Genomic DNA, 20,465 nt, shown 5'->3' with positions numbered 1-20,465 from the left:
GTATATGTACCCAGTAATTGCACAGCATGTACATGCACACTTTTAGAAGTTACTAGCTTCCTTATCAATACTATGGAACCATAATGAATCTGGAGGACATATGACTCAAATGCTAATAACATTTTTAAACATAGCAAAAGTAATTAAAGAAAAAAGTAATTTATTCATTTGTCTTAAAAACTATTAAAGAGAATTTAATTTATAACTCAAACACTTCCAAAAAGCCCCTTTGTACATTCTTCAATGCAAAAGTTGCTCCAGAGGAGTCCCACTGGCCAAAACTCCCAACTCAGCACTAACCCCAGAAACGTTTCTCAACTCCAGCACTAGTCACTTTTCTCTCCACTCTTTACCCTCACATCCGTCCTCTCTTTACCCTTTACTATGTAGTTTCATTTCTCTTCACTCTTTAACTATGTAGTTTGACTTCTCTTCATCATGAAAGAAAAGAATCCTTCCTCTTTCAGTTTGACTTAGCAATTTAAATAGAAATTTGCAGGCCAGGGTAAGGCAGAAGATCCTCAATAATTTTGTACCATCACGTATGTATTTATTCCTTCTGACTATAAAATCGTAGAAAATTTGGAAAAGAGACAATTTTAAAGTAAAAAATGAAATTGTGTAAGATAATGAGTGGATGAAACAACTCTGAGATCCTGCTGTTGACATGGTACACTTATAATAAATACACAAATCTCTGTGCGCTTCTCAGTATTTTCTGAGATAAATTTGTAGAAATGGAATTACAAGGTCAAAAAGTATGAATATATTAACTCTGTCATCCATGTTACTGATAATATTGCTGTTAGCAATGAGATAATTCCATTCCACTAAGAAAAACATTACGGATGTTAGTACCAAAAAGACACACCTAAACAATGTACTTAGTTCAGGCACTATGAAGAATAACATACATCATCCTTCTATTTATCCAGCTGGCAAAATTTGCTTTTTATTATGGCAACTTTTTTTATGGGATGCGGGGAGGTGTACACCTATACACACACAATTTTTTAAATTAGGAAGACTTTTTTGCATATCAAAACATCTAAAATTTTAGGAACATTAATTTAGAAGTAGATACAAGGGACAGATTGCCTATGAAGGTAAAAACTTCCTTCAAGGAACTTTTGTGAATATTAAAATGCTAACTTGAGAGATATTTGCATAACTCCCATGTGAAAATTACCAGCATATATTTTAGAATGATAACATTTAAAATATCAGGGCAAAGAAAAAGATACCACCCCAGGGATGGAGAAAATGAGCAAACTGATCCATGAATAGAGTTGGACTGAAGCTATTATTCACATCTTTTAGCCAGAATAAAAATACTGACTACCTGAAAGAGAACAGGATCCTCTGAACAGACTTACCATCTCTAATAGGTGAGAACATGTCACCTAAACTACTTTTCCCAGTATCATCAAGGCTGGAGAAATCCTGATTTTTTCCACTGTCTGTTTCCTTAGATAAAGTGTCTGTGTTTATGCTTCGAGGCAAACCTTATAGGAATTAGATATAAAAATCAATGTTATTACATCTAAATAAATTTTATCATCAGAAGCTACGTTGTAAAAATCAATGCATCACTCATATTGTTGGTAATATTACAACTATGAGCATAAGGAGAATAAAACAGAATATGACAAGAACTAAAGTCAACCAGGATTTTCATGGAACAATAAAACAGAATATGACAAGAGCTGAAGTCAACCAGGATTTTCATGGAACAAAAGGTTCCTCAATAGAAAACAGCTTATTTGTTCATACAGCAATACCTTATTTTAGCCATTTTGTTGGAATTTTTCTAAAATAATTTATATACTTTGCTGCTTTCTTAAAGTACACTGAACACAACTTACTTTGCTATTAACTGACTCTTATGATCATCTACAAATGTGATTTTTTTTTTTTCAGTCTGTAAGGCATATAGAGTGATGCCTAACATACCGCGGGATTCAATTAATGTTACTTTTCTTCCCTGACTTGCAGTGAAGGGGTTTTCTGTCTTCTCTTTTACTAACAGTGGGAGTTTAACACTGCCCTCAGCATTACAGATCTCAAATGACTTCACTAACCTCCGTAGTTTCAAAGAGGAAGCAAACCAGAACACCAAACTCATAAAGAATAGTATGGTAGACAACAATAAAGAAGACAGCAGCAGTGTATTTTTTCTGGCAGTATATAAACACATGGCTTTAGGGTAGGGACCTTTTAAGAGGAGCTCAGCAGGCTCAGTAGCTTCTGTTTCATTACTGGAGTAAGGACAAAGTTTTAGAGCTTCAAAAATTTTGATTAAAGTCTGCCATCAGGACTCGTAGCACGTTATTGTATTACATTTTAAAAAATGCTTTATTTGGCATCTCAGGCCCAAATGAAAAACTGAAAAGTCTGAGATGAAAACAAAGAACAGACTGCATATTCAAAAATGCCCAAGACTGGCTAACAAACTTTTCTAGTAACAACTGCTATAAAGTTAAAATATTACCAAATCATTTGTACTATTGTTGAAGAGTGTCTATAGCAACAGTTCAGTTGTTATAAGGAAGAAATTTCCTCTCCTTTTTTCTAGGTCCTTAACATGTTTGAATGCATAACTCCAGCCTCTGAAACTTGAGGAAACAGAAGTTTGGTATCATCTGAAAACAGTGCTAAAGTCTTATTCTTTTCTTTTTAAATGATGATTTCCTTCTAAAACTGAGTACCAACAGCAAGTTTAGAGAAGTTCTTTGGAATAACTAAATCTGGACAACTTCAATATAAGCAACAGAAATCTTTTCTAAACTTTAATTTTAATCAAAGCTTAAAATAGTAATAGTGATGATCATGATGACCACAATGGTAGTATCAACACCATAATGTACTGAGCGCCTACCATGTGCCAAGTACTTTTAATACATTTTCTCTGAGTTTCATAATAACCCTAAAAGTTAAATATCATTTTAAATGTGTGCAGGAAAAAATATGAGACTCAGAAAGGTTAAGAAAATTGCCTAAAGGCATCCTGGCCAGAAGTGACAGATCAGAGGCTGAGTCTACTATTCTCAATGTTTCAAAGGCAAAGAAAAATGTGTGTGTGTGAGTGAGAGAATGAGAGAGAGAGAAAGAGGGAGAAAAAACAGAGAAAGATGAAGCAAATGTGGCAAAATTTATAAAGTGCATCTGCCAAAGGGTAATGCTCATGAGTTGTCTGTAGTATTCTTAAACTTTTCTGTAAGATGACAATCATTTCAAAATACAATTAATACACAAACATTGTTAACTTTGTGGGGGCAGAGCACTCACTCACTTTGCCAGAAATTTTGTGAACCTACCAAGAGTTATCATTAATCCATGACCCTGAAAGATCCAAGTCTTTGATTTCCAAATTAATGCTGTCTTTGTTAAACAAGAGCTTTCTTATTATAAAACTAAATGAATAATGGAGAGACTTCAGAGAGTTTATAGTGAATGACGGAATCTTTATTTTAATTTTTGAAAATTATGAAAAAATTTAATTTTGTAAGATAATGGCAATTTTCACTATTAGTTAATTCAACATGTTGGCAGACATTACTCAAAGTTATATTTCAAAAATAATTTCTCCTTAACTAGATATGAATTATCTTTGTCTCCAGGAGTTCCTAAATAAGAACCTAATTATTTTTCTAATATATAATGGCTCTTATACAAGGATGATATAGATATTCACAGGAAATTTATAGTGAACATACTTTAAAATACTACTCTACACTATCAAGATCAACAAAATAAAGTTTTGCTTCTACTTGGAAATAGCAAAATCATGCTACAAAAACACCAATAAATATTTTTGCCCAAGTATTTATCCTGAAAAATTTAAAAGACATCAATATATGTATTTCTACTGAGCACAATATTTTGGAAACATACTAGTATACCATGTAGACTTTTTAAAGTATTTGCTGCACGTTGACATTATAGCATAACTTCTTAAAATAAAAATGAAAAGGTTTTCAGGAATTTACAGAATATTTTCTTTATTGTGAGCAAGAAATATTTTCTACAATAAGTATGGGAAAACTTACCATACAACACATCAATAAAGTCTAAATGAATCCTGTTTCAGAACTGTTTCATCAATTATATCAGAGAAGAAATAATTAACAATTGCAGCATTCTCATTTGTTTTTATTTAACAAATTATGAATATACTGCTTAATATGTGCCAGGCACTATTTAGCACTTTAAGATATTCGTTTCATCACTTGACTTACTTTTCATTCTAAAATGTGAAATAAAAAGAGCCATTAATAGCTTTTTTTTTTTTTAATGAAGAGATCAAATCATAAGACAGCGTCAAAGTTTCATATTCTCTACTGGTTAATCTGAAGACACAATGAAAAGCCATTCAGTATGTAGCAGTATTAAGGATGAATAATTTGAGTTAGCCTTCTTCCATTTTTAAGATAATATTTCTCACAAGAGAAGTTTAGCTAAACAATACGGGCCTCTTAACATTTTTGAAATTAATAGCTAAAGTTACTATTTTCACTTCTTCAATGATTTTCACTTCTACTAATTTTACCTAAATACTCAAAGAAATTTGAATTCTAGGTTCTTGAAGAATGTGCAAATTATATGTAAGCCAAAAAACAAAAAACAAAAACAAAAAAAACCTCCAACAATATATAAGCAATATTTACCTCCTTTTTCTTGAACAGCAACTATTCCTTTCCCCACAGCTGACGTCATAGGCTGTGGTAGAACTGTGGCAATGGACGTGGCAGGTGCTTCTCTGACAATTCCGGAATTCTGAACTCCTCCACTAGCAGCGTTCACATTAACACTTCGTTTGTTCACTGTTGTGGGCTTATTTGAACAGCCTTTATTTAAACTTGACTGAAATGTAATGTAATATTTAAAAGCTCAGGTTACTAATGTTTCATACTATACATTAATATTTTATAAATTCCCTGTTAGATTAAAAAAATGTATTTTTTTCCTTGCAAATCTTAAGCTTGCTGGCAGATCTGAGTTTCCCTCTAAATCAAAATGTCATTTAAAATACTTTTAAAGAGAGAAATATATGAGAATAAAAAAAAGAAAAAAAGGTTTTAAACTAAGGTTTTAAACTAAATATCAAACGGCTTTGTACTAAAATTATTATATAATATTACATGTAAAATCATTATGTAATTATGAAACAAAACTATACTGTGTTTGACAACATATAATTTCCATATTCTGAGTTAGATTTATTTAATAAAATCAAAAATGCTGAAAAGAAAATGTCTCACCTTAGTAAGAACAGTGGAGTACTGAAATGCTATACATTGCACAGATGTCTTGTGAGCACTGATGGTCTTAACTGGTGATTTCAACATTCTTAAATCATATTGATATATTTTCCCCCGGGAAGATCCAATAGCCAAAGTGGCTCCATCGGGCATGAAATCTACTGCAGTTAGAGGAGTGTCAGCCACTAAAGTTTTCACCAGCCTTTGGGAAGGAGAACAAAGTATGTGTAGTATGTTATTGTGTACAGGCATATTAGCTTATATAAGTAACTATACCAAAACCAGAGTTAACACTTCAAACTGATCAAAGAACACACATTTCCCAAATATTTGTTTAAAGCATAATTTCAGAATTTGACTTTGAGACATTTCTAATAAAATGGCATGTAGAGAACTGCCAAACATTCCATCTTACTTTTCTATTCACTTCCAATAAGTACATTCCGCATCTTACAGAAGCAGCACCTACTTCTTGAATTATTACTCTGAGAGTGAATGTAGCAGAACTGTCTATTACGCCACAAACAGGGGCTCTGGCCTCAGGGTTGAGGAGGACCTAAGTATCCACTTTCCATTATTGACCTGCTTAGGCCTCATGAGGACTATGACCTTTCACAGGGGTGCAGCTGTTACTTTGTTCTTAGTTGTGCAGTTTTGACCAAAAAGCTAAGAGGAACACAGTTCACATGCTTGTTCCTTAGGAAGCTAATAAAGAAATACGGATGGTGATCTGCTGAAGCTGAGCTCTTTACTGGTGTGTCTAGTATATGAGAATAATGGCTTACTGGGCTCTCAGGAAATTGTTCCATAAAAGAAGACAGCAAATAAGTCCTAACAGTAAAAATTCTAGTATCATAATAAAGGCTGACAGTGGGACCCTCCCTTGTAGTATCATTAATACTCCACATGATCTACAGACAGTGTTAAGCATCTTGAATACAACTGTACCACTCTTGCATTCTTTTTTGTTTCTTTTAGCTAACTAAGCATACCTAAATTTAACAAGAAGAGGGTACAGTGGGCCCAAATGCTTAGAAGATTATGGACACCAATACACAATCAGTATTTCTCAAGTGGGAGCAACCAGGGGACATCTGGCAATGTCTGGACACGATTTAGGCTATTTGTATTTAGAAAGCAGAGGCCAGGGATGCTGATGAATATCCTATAATACCCAGGACAGCCCCTCACAACAAAGAATGACCCAGCCCAAAATGTCAATGGTTTCTAAACCTTCCTCTAGATAATTAATCAGTTTTAAAGTAAATTAATCATTTGGGTTAAAAACATATGCATTTTATCATATTTTGAAAAAGATTCTAAAATTAAAATGTGAAATCATTAAGCTGTCATCTATGTTCATGTTTCAGAAGTACTCTAAATACTACCTGCAATCCATCTATTTTTTTCTGCATGAAAAGAAAATTCTTTCTTACTAGATTCATCAACTGTACAAACTTTAGGACCCCTGGACATTAGTCAGAGGTCTATACAAATCACAAATATGCCTGTTAATGGAATAATAGCTATTTGTTACTAAATTAAAAAATAAGCATGTCACACTTACTTCTTACTTGAAGTGTCATAGAGGATGATTCTTTTATCCAAGCCTATGGTTACAAAGAGCAATTCATTGACAGGAGAAAAACAGATGCCTGAAGCTGGAGCTTTGTGTACACTGTCAAAGTTATGGTATGGACTCTGACTATTTACATCCCACAGAGTTACTATTCCATTATCCGAAACACTGCCCAGTAGTGATTTCTTAAACAAGGAGTACTTCAACTGCCGAACAGACTATAAAAATGAAAGAATAAATTTTATGTAATTATAAGCATTCACAAGGACATTTTATATAAGCCATATAAATTATGGCCAACCACACTATTCACATGGGGTTTAGGATTTCTCTGATGTGTAAGAGTGACACATCACGCCTGTAATTCCAGCACTTCGGGAGGTTGAGGCAGGTGGATCATCAGAGGTCAGGAGTTCAAGACCAGCCTGGCCAACCGAGTGAAACCCTATCTTTACTAAAAATACAAAAATTAGCTGGGCATAGTGGCGGGCACCTGTAATCCCAGCTACTTGGGATGCTGAGGCAGGAGAATCACTTGAACCCAGGAGGTGGAGGTTGTAGTGAGCCAAGATCACGCCATTGTACTCCAGTCTGGGTGACAGAATAAGACGCTGTCTTAAAAACAAAACAAACAAAAAAACAAACAACTCTGTCTTAAAAAAAAAAAAAAGAAAAAAGAGTAACAAACTTCAATCATGACAACCACAGTGTCACTCAGTGGACCATAAGATGACATACCAATAACTGAAACATACCAATCAAGAGTCTATTAATATTCTCCATTTTATTGTCTTGGAGTATAGCTACCTCAATCTTCCCCTTTTAGAGGAAAAATATAATACATTGAGATTATCTACATGAATTCATCAGGGTTAGAACATTCACCATATATAAAAGGCCTAGTCACAGTCAAATCACGAACAAGTAAAAGGGAATACTGGGGGGAAAAAGCAATAATATTTTGTATTTGTTTTTTATATCTTAGATATTTTGATGCATTCGTTTGAATCTGAGCATCTGATGCACTGATAATTCAACACTTGAAGCATAATTTTTTTAAAAAATTAAACCACAAAGGAAAAACTGGCAACACTCTAGACTGGGGATGGACTATATCCACTGTTTCAAAACCATCTGCCTGAGGACAATGCTGGCCTTTCTCTAAACACAAATCCCTGTGAGTATTGGAGATATTCTCTCTTCTTAGTTTCTATGGACCAGAATAAACAAAGATTTAGTTTGAATAAACTGATCTTAGATTAAAACTAACTGAATTTTATCTACTTTTTTTTTTATTAAAATGTTACTCTCAAACTTGTATTGATGTTGTCATTTACTAGTCTGAGAATTAAGTACTTTACATTTAAGCTATTTTTTCCCTACAAATTTATATTCTACTTAACTCTAAAATGTCTAAAATAATATATATCAGATCTCAATAACAAAAAAAAAATTGTCTAGGAAATACAGACTTTTTTTTCATAAGAAAAAAAAAGGAGTATTAGTCACCTGGCACCTAAGTTAAGACAACTGATATGTTAACACATTAAATATGGCTCATTTTCAATGGCTAAAGTACAAAGAGAAAATGTTGGTTTATATAGTTTTTATTTTTGTTGGGAAAAAGTATATCCAACTTGAATAGTCAAATCTTTTCTCTGGTCTATATTCAAGAAAAATAAACTACATGAATGTTAACTATGTAAAAGACACAGAGCTCCTTAGTGCATTATGTTAATGATTACAGAGTCATACACAACATACCAAAATATAAGGCAAAACATGATTTCTAAAAAGATTTCTACAGCACTTTAGGAGTTCATATAGTTATGGTCCTTCACATGACCTAAATTTAGACTAAATATACAAGTAGAATTTTTAAAAACACCATAAAAATCATAGACCTGGTAGATTCTCAAAGTTCATAAAGTTTAACCTTTTAGCAACAGCAGCAATTTTCCTAAAACATCCTTAAAACATGGTTATCCAGAATCTGCTTGCATGTAGCAAGGAACAAGGAGTTTACCACTGTCTATAATACAACTTGATAACCAGTTAAAAACATATTCTTGATCAAGACAAAAAAAAAAAAAAAAGGCTAAAGATAATGATAAATGTTCCTTTCAGATAAACCTAAGTTCAGTGAACACTCAGCAAATCTCTGTATGATTTAAGTGAATTACTTAAACTCTCCAAAACTCAGCGTTCTCATTTACATAACAGAAAACACTCTTGTTTTCCTGTCACAATTATTTTAAGGATTAAATAGCATTTCTGTAAAGAATCAGGTACACAGCAGCTGTCACCACCATTTTCAGAAGTTCATAACTTACCTGCTCATCACTCTTATGTACCCACCATTCAAACATCTTTTACATATATTTTAAAAGACCCTTAAGTAACCACACTGAATTCTTTAAATGCCTCCAATTATTTCTGTGATAATACTAACAGATATTCATTTCTTAACTTTCTACATCTAGGCCGGGCGCCGTGGCTCAAGCCTGTAATCCCAGCACTTTGGGAGGCCGAGACGGGTGGATCACGAGGTCAGGAGATGGAGACCATCCTGGCTAACACAGTGAAACCTCGTCTCTACTAAAAAATACAAAAAACTAGCCGGGCGAGGTGGCGGGCACCTGCAGTCCCAGCTACTCCGGAGGCTGAGGCAGGAGAATGGCGTGAATCCGGGAGGCGGAGCTTGCAGTGAGCTGAGATCCGGCCACTGCGCTCCAGCCTGGGCGACCGAGCGAGACTCCGTCACAGAAAAAAAAAAAAAAAAAAACTTTCTACATCTATTAAATCTTCTCTTTAGAATATCATTAAGATATTAGCTAAGAATCCTGGATAAACAAAACACTGATTTACTACATTATATATATATATATATAATTTATATATATATTTAATTGTGTGTGTGTGTGTGTATTTTCTTTCTTTTTTTTTTTTTTAAGCGACAGGATTTCGCCATTTTGCCCAGGCTGGTCTCAAACTCCCAGATTCAAGCACCCCACCTGCCTCAGCTTCCTAAAGTGCTAGGATTATAGGTGTGAGCCACCACGCCTGGCCTCCAAATTATATTTAAAATAAATATTAACTTATTTTAGTATCAGCAGCACTTAAGTCATTAAGTCCCTATCTTGTTCCAGACTAAACTATTTATAAGAAAAGAATTAAATCAAGAAGCTTATGGGGGGAAAAAAAATCCCGGCACTATAAGCAACAATGCTATTTTTTCTTGTAACACATTTTGGGTAAGAATGTTACGTGTTTATGAAGGAGGGAGACTGTTTCTAAATATAAAAAGCATACCACTCACTACAGGTGAGGGGAAGGTTTCAAAACCTTATTCTTAAAGGGCCAGACAGTAAATATTTTATGCTATTGTACTGAAAAGTAGTTACAGATAATATACAGATAAAAAGCATGGCTGTGTTCCAGTAAACTTTACAAAAATAAGTAGGCTACACCATTGGTTATAGTTTGTCAGTCTCTAGTAAGATAACTATTTAATAGAAAAAAGGTTTTTTTTGATCACAAAGAAGAAAAATCATCCATAATCCCACCACCCAGAGAAAACCTGGTTGACATTTTGAGGGGATGTCCTTTAAGTATTTTTCTGTGTGTATGTATGTTTCTGTGTATTCAGTATAGTATCAACAGAAAACCTGGAATCACACTTTATAATAAAGTCATGTTAATGTTTTCCACATGATTTTAATAGCTGTTTAAGATATGAATGCATGAGTACACCAATTTATCTAAATAATGTCAGACATTTGGGTTACTTCTGATTTGCAAGTACTCTGATTACCATGCTTTTTTAAAATTATTAATTTATGAAAAAAATTGTAATTCATTGTTGTTCATGCCTTAAAGGTTCTCAGTTGAAAATATGAAATGACTATTTGTCTTTCTTCTTTTGCAAATTGCTCATTATTCTACTTTGCCTATTTTCTATCGGGCTATGAAGATTTTTAAAATACTAATTTGCAACTTGCTCTTAATATAGTAAGAACATTAATGCTCTCATAGATTGTAAATACCTTCCCCATTTCATTTAAATTTTGTGAATTTTTGTCTTGCTTTTTGTCAGAAGTTTTAAATTTTTATGTATTTAAATTTATCAAACTTGTTGCCAGTGACTTATGACTATACTTCTTTATATTTATGCTTATAAAAGCCTTCCCTTTGCACAGATAAGAATACACATTCACATCATTTTCTTACTAGGCACTATAAAGCAGTGAGAAATTAATATAAACATCTTAACATACATATGTACATACACACATATATACGATCATAAATATACATAGTGTTCCTTTGACTCCATACTAGCTTCTTGATTCCCAGAGCCTTATTTCAAGCACAAATCATCTGTCACCTAAGCCACTGCATAGTTATCCTATTTCCATTCTCAGTGGCTTACTATCCATCCTCCACTCTATTGCAATAACTAACATCTTCAAACCTGAAAATCTCAACATATTTGTCTTTTGCTTAAAATCCTTTCAATGGGAGGTCTCTGAGAAGTTACTGGTTATGGTGGTGGCAGAGTTTCTGAATGGCCGTCAATACTGTGAGTGCATGCGCGAGTGTGTGTGTGCGTGTATGTATGTGTGTGCGTATGTGCATGGGTATGCAGAAAAGCAGGCCTGAGACTGCCTATCTTTAAAAAGTCCTGCACTCAGGGTTGGTCCTTGGCTAGCATCTGCAAACTTGGGTTTTGGAAGGGGTCCCACTACCTTAACTGATAAGAGTGGCTCACTCACTCTGCCTAAACTTATTTGTGACAGATATGGTTTAAGGCTGAACCACAGCTGAATACCTAATTTCCTTCTGGGAGTTTGGAATTTTGGTATGTGCTAGGCAGTGGGCTCCTAGATATAACCAGCTCGCCAGTAAAAACCCTGGGCACTGAGGCTCTAACAAGCTTCCCTGGTAGACAACATTTCATATATGTTGTCACAATTTGATCCTGGAAGGGGTTAAGCACATCCACTCTAGGAGAAGACTCTTGAAAGCCCACATCTGGTTTCCTGTGGCCTTCACCCCATGCACTTTTCTCTTTGCTGGTTTTGCTACTTCGTATTCTTTCACTATAAAACAAATCATAGCCATGAGTATGACTATACACAGAATCCTGTGAATCCTCCTAGAAAATGACCAAATTTGGTCTTAGAAATCTCCAGCACAGCGTGAGTGTGAGCATGTGTGTGTGTGTGTTTTACAACAGATAATAAACTAGATGACCAAAAACTAAAATCCCACAGACAACATTTACAACAAATTAGATAATCAGGTGTCCCCATGAACCCCCAAATACATGCTGAGAGGTCAAACAATTAACAGCCATAAGTCTTTCATGGTATTGGTGTCTCTGCAGAAGGAAGTAGAAGGAAATAACAAGGAGTCTGATATCTGAGAACAGAGGTAGCCCATAACAGTCAAAAGGTATTCACAAAAAAGCATGTTGGCCAATTTTACAACCTCAGCCGAAACCCAGAACATCCACTTCATTAACGGGTCTGTGCTACAGGTTTGCAGGAAGGTCAGAAGGACAAGAGCAGTCCAGCCAGAGAATTCCAAAACTGACGAGCCAAAGTGTGTCCCTCCCAGGTCTCAGCCCCACACTGAGGAGATCTGCTAGGAGTGGAAGCAAACCTGAACAGGTTGGAGGCAACAGAGCTGAAGGAAACAAAGGTTCACAGATAGGTGGAAAAGCAGAGCAGAGCCAGGGAACCCCAGAAAGCAAGCAGCCATTAAAAAATACATATATATATATACTTTTACATATATATACACACACACATATATATACATAAACATATATACATATACATGTGTTTTTTACATATATTTACATATATACATATACATATATATATATATATATAAAAAAGAAAACAATGGGGAACTCTGTGAAGTTAGAAAAGCCACTTGACCCCCTTCTGTCTAGAAGTTCAGGGAAACTAAAACTAATTTCACAGACATATCCCACACAAACTTACGAAAACAAAGAGAACAAGGAGAAAAACGTTCTCAACAGATGACCAGAAAGAAAAAAAAAATACAAGACATTAAGAAAAAAAACATAAATTTAAAACTCAGAAACTAGATGTCAGAACTTGGGAAAGAATTAGAAATTTTTAAAATCTCTTCAAAACTGAAGGCTAATTTAGAAGGAATTCAAAAATGAATAAACAACAGACAATACCTTAAAGACAGGTTAAAAAGGAAGAAATTTTTAAAAATCAAAAAGAAAAAGGCCGGGCGCGGTGGCTCAAGCCTGTAATCCCAGCACTTTGGGAGGCCGAGACGGGTGGATCACGAGGTCAGGAGATCGAGACCATCCTGGCTAACACGGTGAAACCCCGTCTCTACTAAAAAAAAAAAAATACAAAAAACTAGCTGGGCGAGGTGGCGGGCACCTGTAGTCCCAGCTACTCAGGAGGCTGAGGCAGGAGAATGGCGTGAACCCGGGAGGCGGCGCTTGCAGTGAGCTGAGATCCGGCCACTGCACTCCAGCCTGGGCGACAGAGCAAGACTCCGTCTCAAAAAAAAAAAAAAAAAAAAAAAAAAAAGAAACACAAGCTACATGCCTAACAATAGCAATATATATGACCAACATCAAGATCTATTCTAGAAAAATTAAAAATTACTTGGCTTTAAAGAAAAAAAATTCCTTCGAATAACCTAGGAATAAAAAACTAGTGATTTAGTGACTTAAAAGGGTTTCAAAAGCTATGAAATCACATCACACATTTGAGACCAAAGATAATAGAGTAACACTTAAGCTCCTTAAAGAAAATGTAAGCCTGCTACTAAATTACATTTAAAGAGAACTTGTACTCTCAAAGAAAAAAGTCAAAAAGCAGAAGATACATACTTATGAAAACAATATTGACATGCTCATTTTTATTATAAAAATTTGGAAAATAAAACAATAGAGGACTGTTTAGGTAAATGATGGCACTGAATAATGAAATACATGCAGTCATTAAAAATTATGGTTATGAAGACTAATAATATGAGGATACCCAGGATAGATCACTAATGAGAACAGGAAGAAAACATGACTGGACAAACAGAATGAGTATAACTATATGGATGGAAGACAGAGATATACATAGAAACACTGTAAGAAAATATCTTTCAAGTAGCTTTCCATTAAAGAAAATTTAGAAGAGAAAAATAGAAGGAAAAAAGGCTTTAAGAAGAAATATACAGATCATCCATTTATTTTATGCCTAAATGTCAATTATAAAACTGCTCAAGAACATATTATATAGGCTTGTCAAGTCTATACAAATACTATGGAAATATACTGAGAATCAAAGAAATGTTATCACGAAAACATTTTATACCAATGCTCCTATATAACATAAAAGAGACCACTTCTAGATAAAAAGTCTTTGTAGTCCAAGTTTTTGAGTGCTGCAATTCTGGTATAAACAAAACCAGTCAATGAAACAAACCAATTTAGAATAGACTCATTCTTGAGAAAACTGTTATTTCTAAAAATGTAATTAATATTTACATTTACCAGATCCCCATACTCAAGCAGACTATTAATGCTTACAAAATCTATACATAAATATTTCATTTAGGAAAAGCAAATGGATTTAACATATACTGAATAATATATACTGAAATGTCACAGAAAACCTACATTTAAAGATCGTTTTTTAATCTAAGGAATCAATACAATAGATTGACATTTGTAATTGCTTTGCAAAAGGCTGCAGCTTGAGAAAGGTAACACAAGTTAACCTATTTGTGAGCCTAAGATGCTGAACTTGCCAAAGAGTGACATGCAATTATAACCTAAGCAGTCTGTCAGCCCAGCAGTTCTGCAGAAGCAGCAAGGCTCTTTTCCCCTGCAGAAAGACACTGTGATCCACATAAAGCGAATAACTTTAATTCAGCTCAGACATTTCAAAGCTGGATTCTAAATATACTCAGGAAATCTTATTTCCAATATAAAATTCAGTATGATGCAGATTCTGTGAGATTCTACATTCCTGTCACTTTCACTAAGACACTAATTTGATTAATTTTTAAAGATTTCAAATTCATGATTGTTCATAGAGACAAAAACAGAAAAATTTTTAATTTAATCATAGATGTGCCCCATTTACCATTTTTCTCAGTAAGTAAAACTTATCAACACAGAAATTGGGCTTAAGTAACAGACTGAATTCAATTATGTCCACTTTTTGACAGATTTGAAATTGTTATAAACATTGTTTAAACTTGAATGAATATGACATATATTACACACACACACTTTTTTTTTTTTTTTTTTGAGATAGGGTCTCGCTCTGTTACCCAGGCTGGAGTGTAGCAGCACAGTCATGGCTCACTGCAGCCTCAACCTCCCAGGCTCAATCCCTCCTCTCACCTCAGCCTCCTTAGTAGCTAGGACTACAGGTGCGCACCACCACACCTAGCTAATTTTTGTATTTTTTGTAGAGGTAGCATTTCACCATGTTGCCCAGGCTGGTCTCCTGTGCTCAAGCAATCCATCTGCCTTGGCCTCCTAAAGTGCTGGAATTCTAGGTGTGAAACACTGTGCCTGGTCACAATATTTTTAAACTGAACTGAATTGAGAAATTTTAATAAAAGTTTTTTTAATGAATAAACATTCATTAAGTAGCAATTTGATGCTTTGGGCCACAATCAGATAAAACAGGCAGTACTACTTGCAGGAAAAACTAATTTGAAAAAAAAAAATTCCAAAGGTTTAAATTATGCTGCCCATAAAAAGGAAACGTAAGTATGTAAAATCCTGAAAACTGTCTCTCCTCACTAAGAAAACTGGGACTGCATCCTTACCAGCAGAAGCCAACTTATATTTCTGAGCCCATGTATTCTGTTTTAATGGTATAACTTATTGAAGAAAAACAAAATAAAATGGTATACACAACAAATATAACCATTTGTTCCAGGGAAAGGGGAAAAAAACCAACAGACTGTAGTCAAATTTTTCACCATCTTTCATGCTCTCATTTTTAAATCAGTCTAAAACACAAAATAGGATTACTGGGGTCAACTTGCAACTGGGTTTGGAGGGAACACATTAAATCTAAAGATGTTCAAATCATTTTAGAGAAGTAAATCACAAAAGGTATTTTAATAGATTGGTATTCATTAAAAGCTCACAATAACAGCTAACATTCACTGACCTCTTACCAAATGGTAGGCAAAGTGATAAACACACTCACCATCTCATTTAGCCATCAAAAAAAAAAAAAAAATTCCCATTGAAAGTATATTATTCTCACTTGACAGATAAGGAAAAGGAGGCTTGAGAGTTAAGTAACTTGTTCAAGTTCACTCAGCTAGCTAAGGTGCTTTACTCCTAGTGCTCTCCAAATAAATGTGGGACTTACCATGTAAAGCTACATCAAAAGATCCTACAGAGATGCAGAATGCCCAAGCAGGAGGCAGCAGGCCCAAGAAGATCTCAAGTTCTAGTTTATCTGACCTTAGATAAGAGATAAGCTTTGAGCATTACTGTTTTCCTAAACTAAAAGATACATTTAATTCAGTTCCCTGTGCAAAGTTATCAATGAAAATCCTTTCAAAATCAGTAATACAGCAACCTATCACCTAGAATTTTAGAAGATACTTGTGTGAGGAAGAGGTATAGGTACATGTTGGACTCCTGCACAAAGAGACAAGAAAATACTGTAAAGTTTCCATTAGCTTTACACCCTCAAATCCTTATACATTCAGCTGCTCCTGAGCTAGATACACAAAAGAAAATGCTACCAATTCTGAGGAGTTGATATGTAAAATAGTCAATTAGGAGTTGTATGATCTGAAAGTCCTGGAATCTGTTTTCTCATTTGTAAAATGAGAACATATACCTCACAAGTTAGTAGCAAAGATTAAATGAGAGAAGGTAATATAATGCAATGATCACAGTGCTGAAACACAATATATGGTGGTAAGCATTCTATGCAGTGATCACCTCTGCTTACAGCGCTCTCCAAATCCTCTCACCACTTTCTCTGATCCCTCCCCAACAACCCAGGTCTGAATAACTTGCACCCTTCCTCAGGCTGCCACTGAGACATCATATCCTTTAAAATGCTTTTCCATTCTTCCCAAATGGCTTAGGTGTCTCTCCTGTTGTTCCCTTGGAACTCTGCAGTTTATTGCTTTCACAGCACTCAACATTTTATTTGGTTAACTGTATACTTACTTGCTTATTGCTACTTTCATCTAGGATGGATAAATATGAATTATAGGAGCTAAATAATGTAAAACTTCCAACATAAGTAGTAAAATTTGCCACAATATACAGCACCCTAGTAAGATAAAGGATATCTACAACACAAACCTTACAATTACTATCATGCTTGGTAGTAAACTGTGAATGCTTCTTCCTGAATTTGGGGACAAAATAAAGATGTCCACTATCATCAATTCTATTCAACACTGGATTGGAGAGCCTAGTCAATGCAATAAAGAAAAAGTAATAACATATATAAAGATCAGGAAATAAGAAATAAAAACTTATTATTCACAGATGACAGACATGATAGTGTATGAACTGCAAATGCAAAAAAAAAAAAAAAAAAAACTACAAATTCTTTCAAAAGAATCAAGACTGTCCAAGCTATTAAGTGAATTTAGCAGAATTTTTGGATAAAATGACAAAAGACAAATATCAACTATGTTTCTCTACAAGCCACAAAGAATTGGAAAACAAAATTTAACAAAAAATGCAATTAAAATATATCATCAAAAAATCAAATGCATAGTAATAAATCTACTAAAAGATATGCAAGACTTCTACAGTAAAAACAAAACACTGCTAAGAAAAACTAAAGACTTAAATAGATAGTTATACCATGTTCATGGAAGAATTAATATTGTTAAGATAGTAGTTGTTCCTAAATTGGTCCACAGATCCAATATCTCAATCAAAATGAAGCAGATTTTTTGTTGGAAATGGGCAAGCTGATTCTAAAATTCAGCTAGAAATGCAAAAGGCCCAGAGCAGTCAAAGTGAAGTTAAAAATATCACGATTTACCATAAAGCTACAATAATCAAAACTAGTAACAAACTAGACCAATGTAACAAAACAGAACGACTACAAACTAACAAATACAGTTATCAGTTTTGTAAGAAGGCATTACTGTAATTCAGTGGGGATAGGTTGGTCTTTGTAATAAACAACATTGGTACAATTAGATATCTACATGGAATGTAGGACCCTCTCTCACACAATACACAAAAATTAATTTGAAATGGATCATAACAAACATAAATAAGAAAGATAAAACAACAAAGCTTCTAAAAGAAAACAGAATAGTATCTTCAAAACCTTGGGGCAGGCAAGATTCTCAAGAGAACACAAAAAGCAGCAAACATAAAAGACTGACATATGAGACTTGACTTCATTAAATTTAAGAACTTCTGTTCATTAAAATACACACACACACACACACACACACACACACACAAAACCAGGTATTAAGGAGTAAAATGGCAAGCCGTGGCTGAAGGAAGACATTCGCAACATGCATATCCCCAAAATGAATCTACCTGTAATACATAAGAAATCATAAATAAATTTTAAAAACACATATAACCCAACATAAAAACAGGCAACAGATTTGAAAATGCCTTCACAAAAGAAGGCATATAAAAATTTACTTAACATCATTCAACATGGACAAATGCAAATTAAAACCACCATGAGACAGCACTAGATAACCATCAAAGTGGCAAAAATAAGACAGATAATGCCAAGTATTAGCAAAAATGTGGAGCAACTCAATCTCACATCCAGTTGGATTTCACTTTAGAAAATGTTTTGGCAATTTTTCATAAAGTAAAACTGTATGCCTATGCTACAATCCAGCAATTCCACTCCTAAGTATTTACTCAAAAGAAATAAAAACATCTTAAAAAAAGACTTGTACAAAAATATTCACAGTAGCTACCCTGTAAGAGCTAAAACAAGACAATCCACTGCTCATCAACAATAGAATGGATAAATGGTGGCCCATTCATATAAGGAAACACTACACAGTATTAATACAGTATCAACTACTATTCCATGCAACAAAGCAAATGTAATGATGACTAAAGAAACCAGACACATGATATTCCCTGTTTTTCTTTTCTTTTGAGACAGGATGTCACTCTGTCACTCAGGCTGGAGTGTAGTGGCACAATCAGAACTCACTGCAGCCTCAACCTCCCAGGCTTGAGTGATTATCCTGCCTCAGCCTTCCAAGCAGCTGGGACTACTGGCATGCACCATCATGCCTGGTGAATTTCTTCATATTTTTAATAGAGATGAGGTTTCACCATATTGCCCAAGGTGGTCTTAAACTCCTAGGCTCAAGTGATCTGCCTGCCTCAGCCTCCCAAAGTGCTAAGATTACAGGTATGAGCCACCGCGTCTGGCCCACATATGATTCCTTTTATAAAATACGAGGTAGTGACTGGAAAAGGCAAAATTAAGTCCTCTGGTGTGCTGGCAATGTTCTATATCTTGATTTTGTTAGTAGTTACACCAATGTATTTACATATACATAATTCAACAAGCTGTACACTTAAGATATATGCACTGCACTTTATTATAAAGTTACACCTCAATTGTTTTAAAAAATTTAAATCTTTTACACAAAATTAGACCAAAAGGTATAGTCAAATCTAATGTTTTCAGGAATATTCCTTCATGTCTGATTTTAATAAGAAAATTCTCTAGCAAGATATAATAAATATAAAAATTGAAGAATCGGCGGAGCAAGATGGCCGAATAGGAACAGCTTCAGTCTCCATCTCCCAGCGCCAGCGACACAGAAGACCGGTGATTTCTGCATTTTCAACTGAGGTATTGGGGTCATCTCACTCAGGAGTGCCGGACAATCGGTGCTGGTCAGCTGCTGCAGCCCGACCAGCGAGAGCTGAAGCAGGGCGAGGCATCGCCTCACCTGGGAAGTGCGAGGGGGAAGGGAGTCCCTTTTCCTAGCCAGGGGAACTGAGACACACAACACCTGGAAAATCGGGTAACTCCCACCCCAATACTGCGCTGTAACACCGGCACACCGGAGATTATATCTCACACCTGGCCAGGAGGGTCCCACGTCCAGGGAGCCTCCCTCCTTGCTAACACAGCAGTCTGCGGCAATCTAACCGCAAGGCAGCAGCGAGGCTGGGGGAGGGGCGCCCGCCATCGCTGAGGCTTAAGTAGGTAAATAAAGCCGCTGGGAAGCTCCAACTGGGTGGAGCTCACAGCAGCTCAAGGAAACCTGCCTGTCTCTGTAGACTGCACCTCTGGGGACAGGGCTCAGCTGAAGGTGCAGAGGCCTGTCCAGAAGCGAACGACTCTGTCTGACAGCTTTGAAGAGAGCAGTGGATCTCCCAACACGGAGGTTGAGATCTGAGAAGGGGCAGTCTGCCTGCTCAACTGGGTCACTGACCCCTGAGTAGCCTAACTGGGAGACATCCCCCACTAGGGGCAGTCTGACACCCCACACCTCACAGGGTGGAGTACACCCCTGAGAGGAAGCTTCCAAAGCAAGAATCAGACAGGTGTACTCGCGGTTCAGCAATATTCTATCTTCTGCAACCTCTGCTGCTGATACCCAGG

General features: G+C 35.3%; 1 protein-coding gene across 3 annotated transcripts in view; it reads right to left on the bottom strand.

Moving 5' to 3' along the window:
* NEDD1 (NEDD1 gamma-tubulin ring complex targeting factor) overlaps nt 1–20,465 on the bottom strand; it is a 51,586-nt gene that overhangs the window by 11,322 nt on the left and 19,799 nt on the right. For all 3 annotated transcript variants that reach the window (XM_023231561.2, XM_023231647.3, XM_023231722.2), the window contains 4 exons: nt 6,829–7,058; nt 5,262–5,463; nt 4,668–4,863; nt 1,377–1,505 (listed from right to left, as the gene is read on the bottom strand). In XM_023231561.2, coding sequence (XP_023087329.1) covers nt 1,377–1,505; nt 4,668–4,863; nt 5,262–5,463; nt 6,829–7,058 — 757 coding nt within the window. The remainder of the gene's footprint in view (nt 1–1,376; nt 1,506–4,667; nt 4,864–5,261; nt 5,464–6,828; nt 7,059–20,465) is intronic.

The sequence above is a fragment of the Piliocolobus tephrosceles genome, chromosome 10 (genome assembly GCF_002776525.5).
Source record: "Piliocolobus tephrosceles isolate RC106 chromosome 10, ASM277652v3, whole genome shotgun sequence".
In the NCBI taxonomy this organism is placed as follows: Eukaryota; Metazoa; Chordata; class Mammalia; order Primates; family Cercopithecidae; genus Piliocolobus; species Piliocolobus tephrosceles.
The sequence above is the reverse complement of the archived record's forward strand: the minus strand, read 5'-3'. Positions and strand labels throughout refer to the sequence as shown.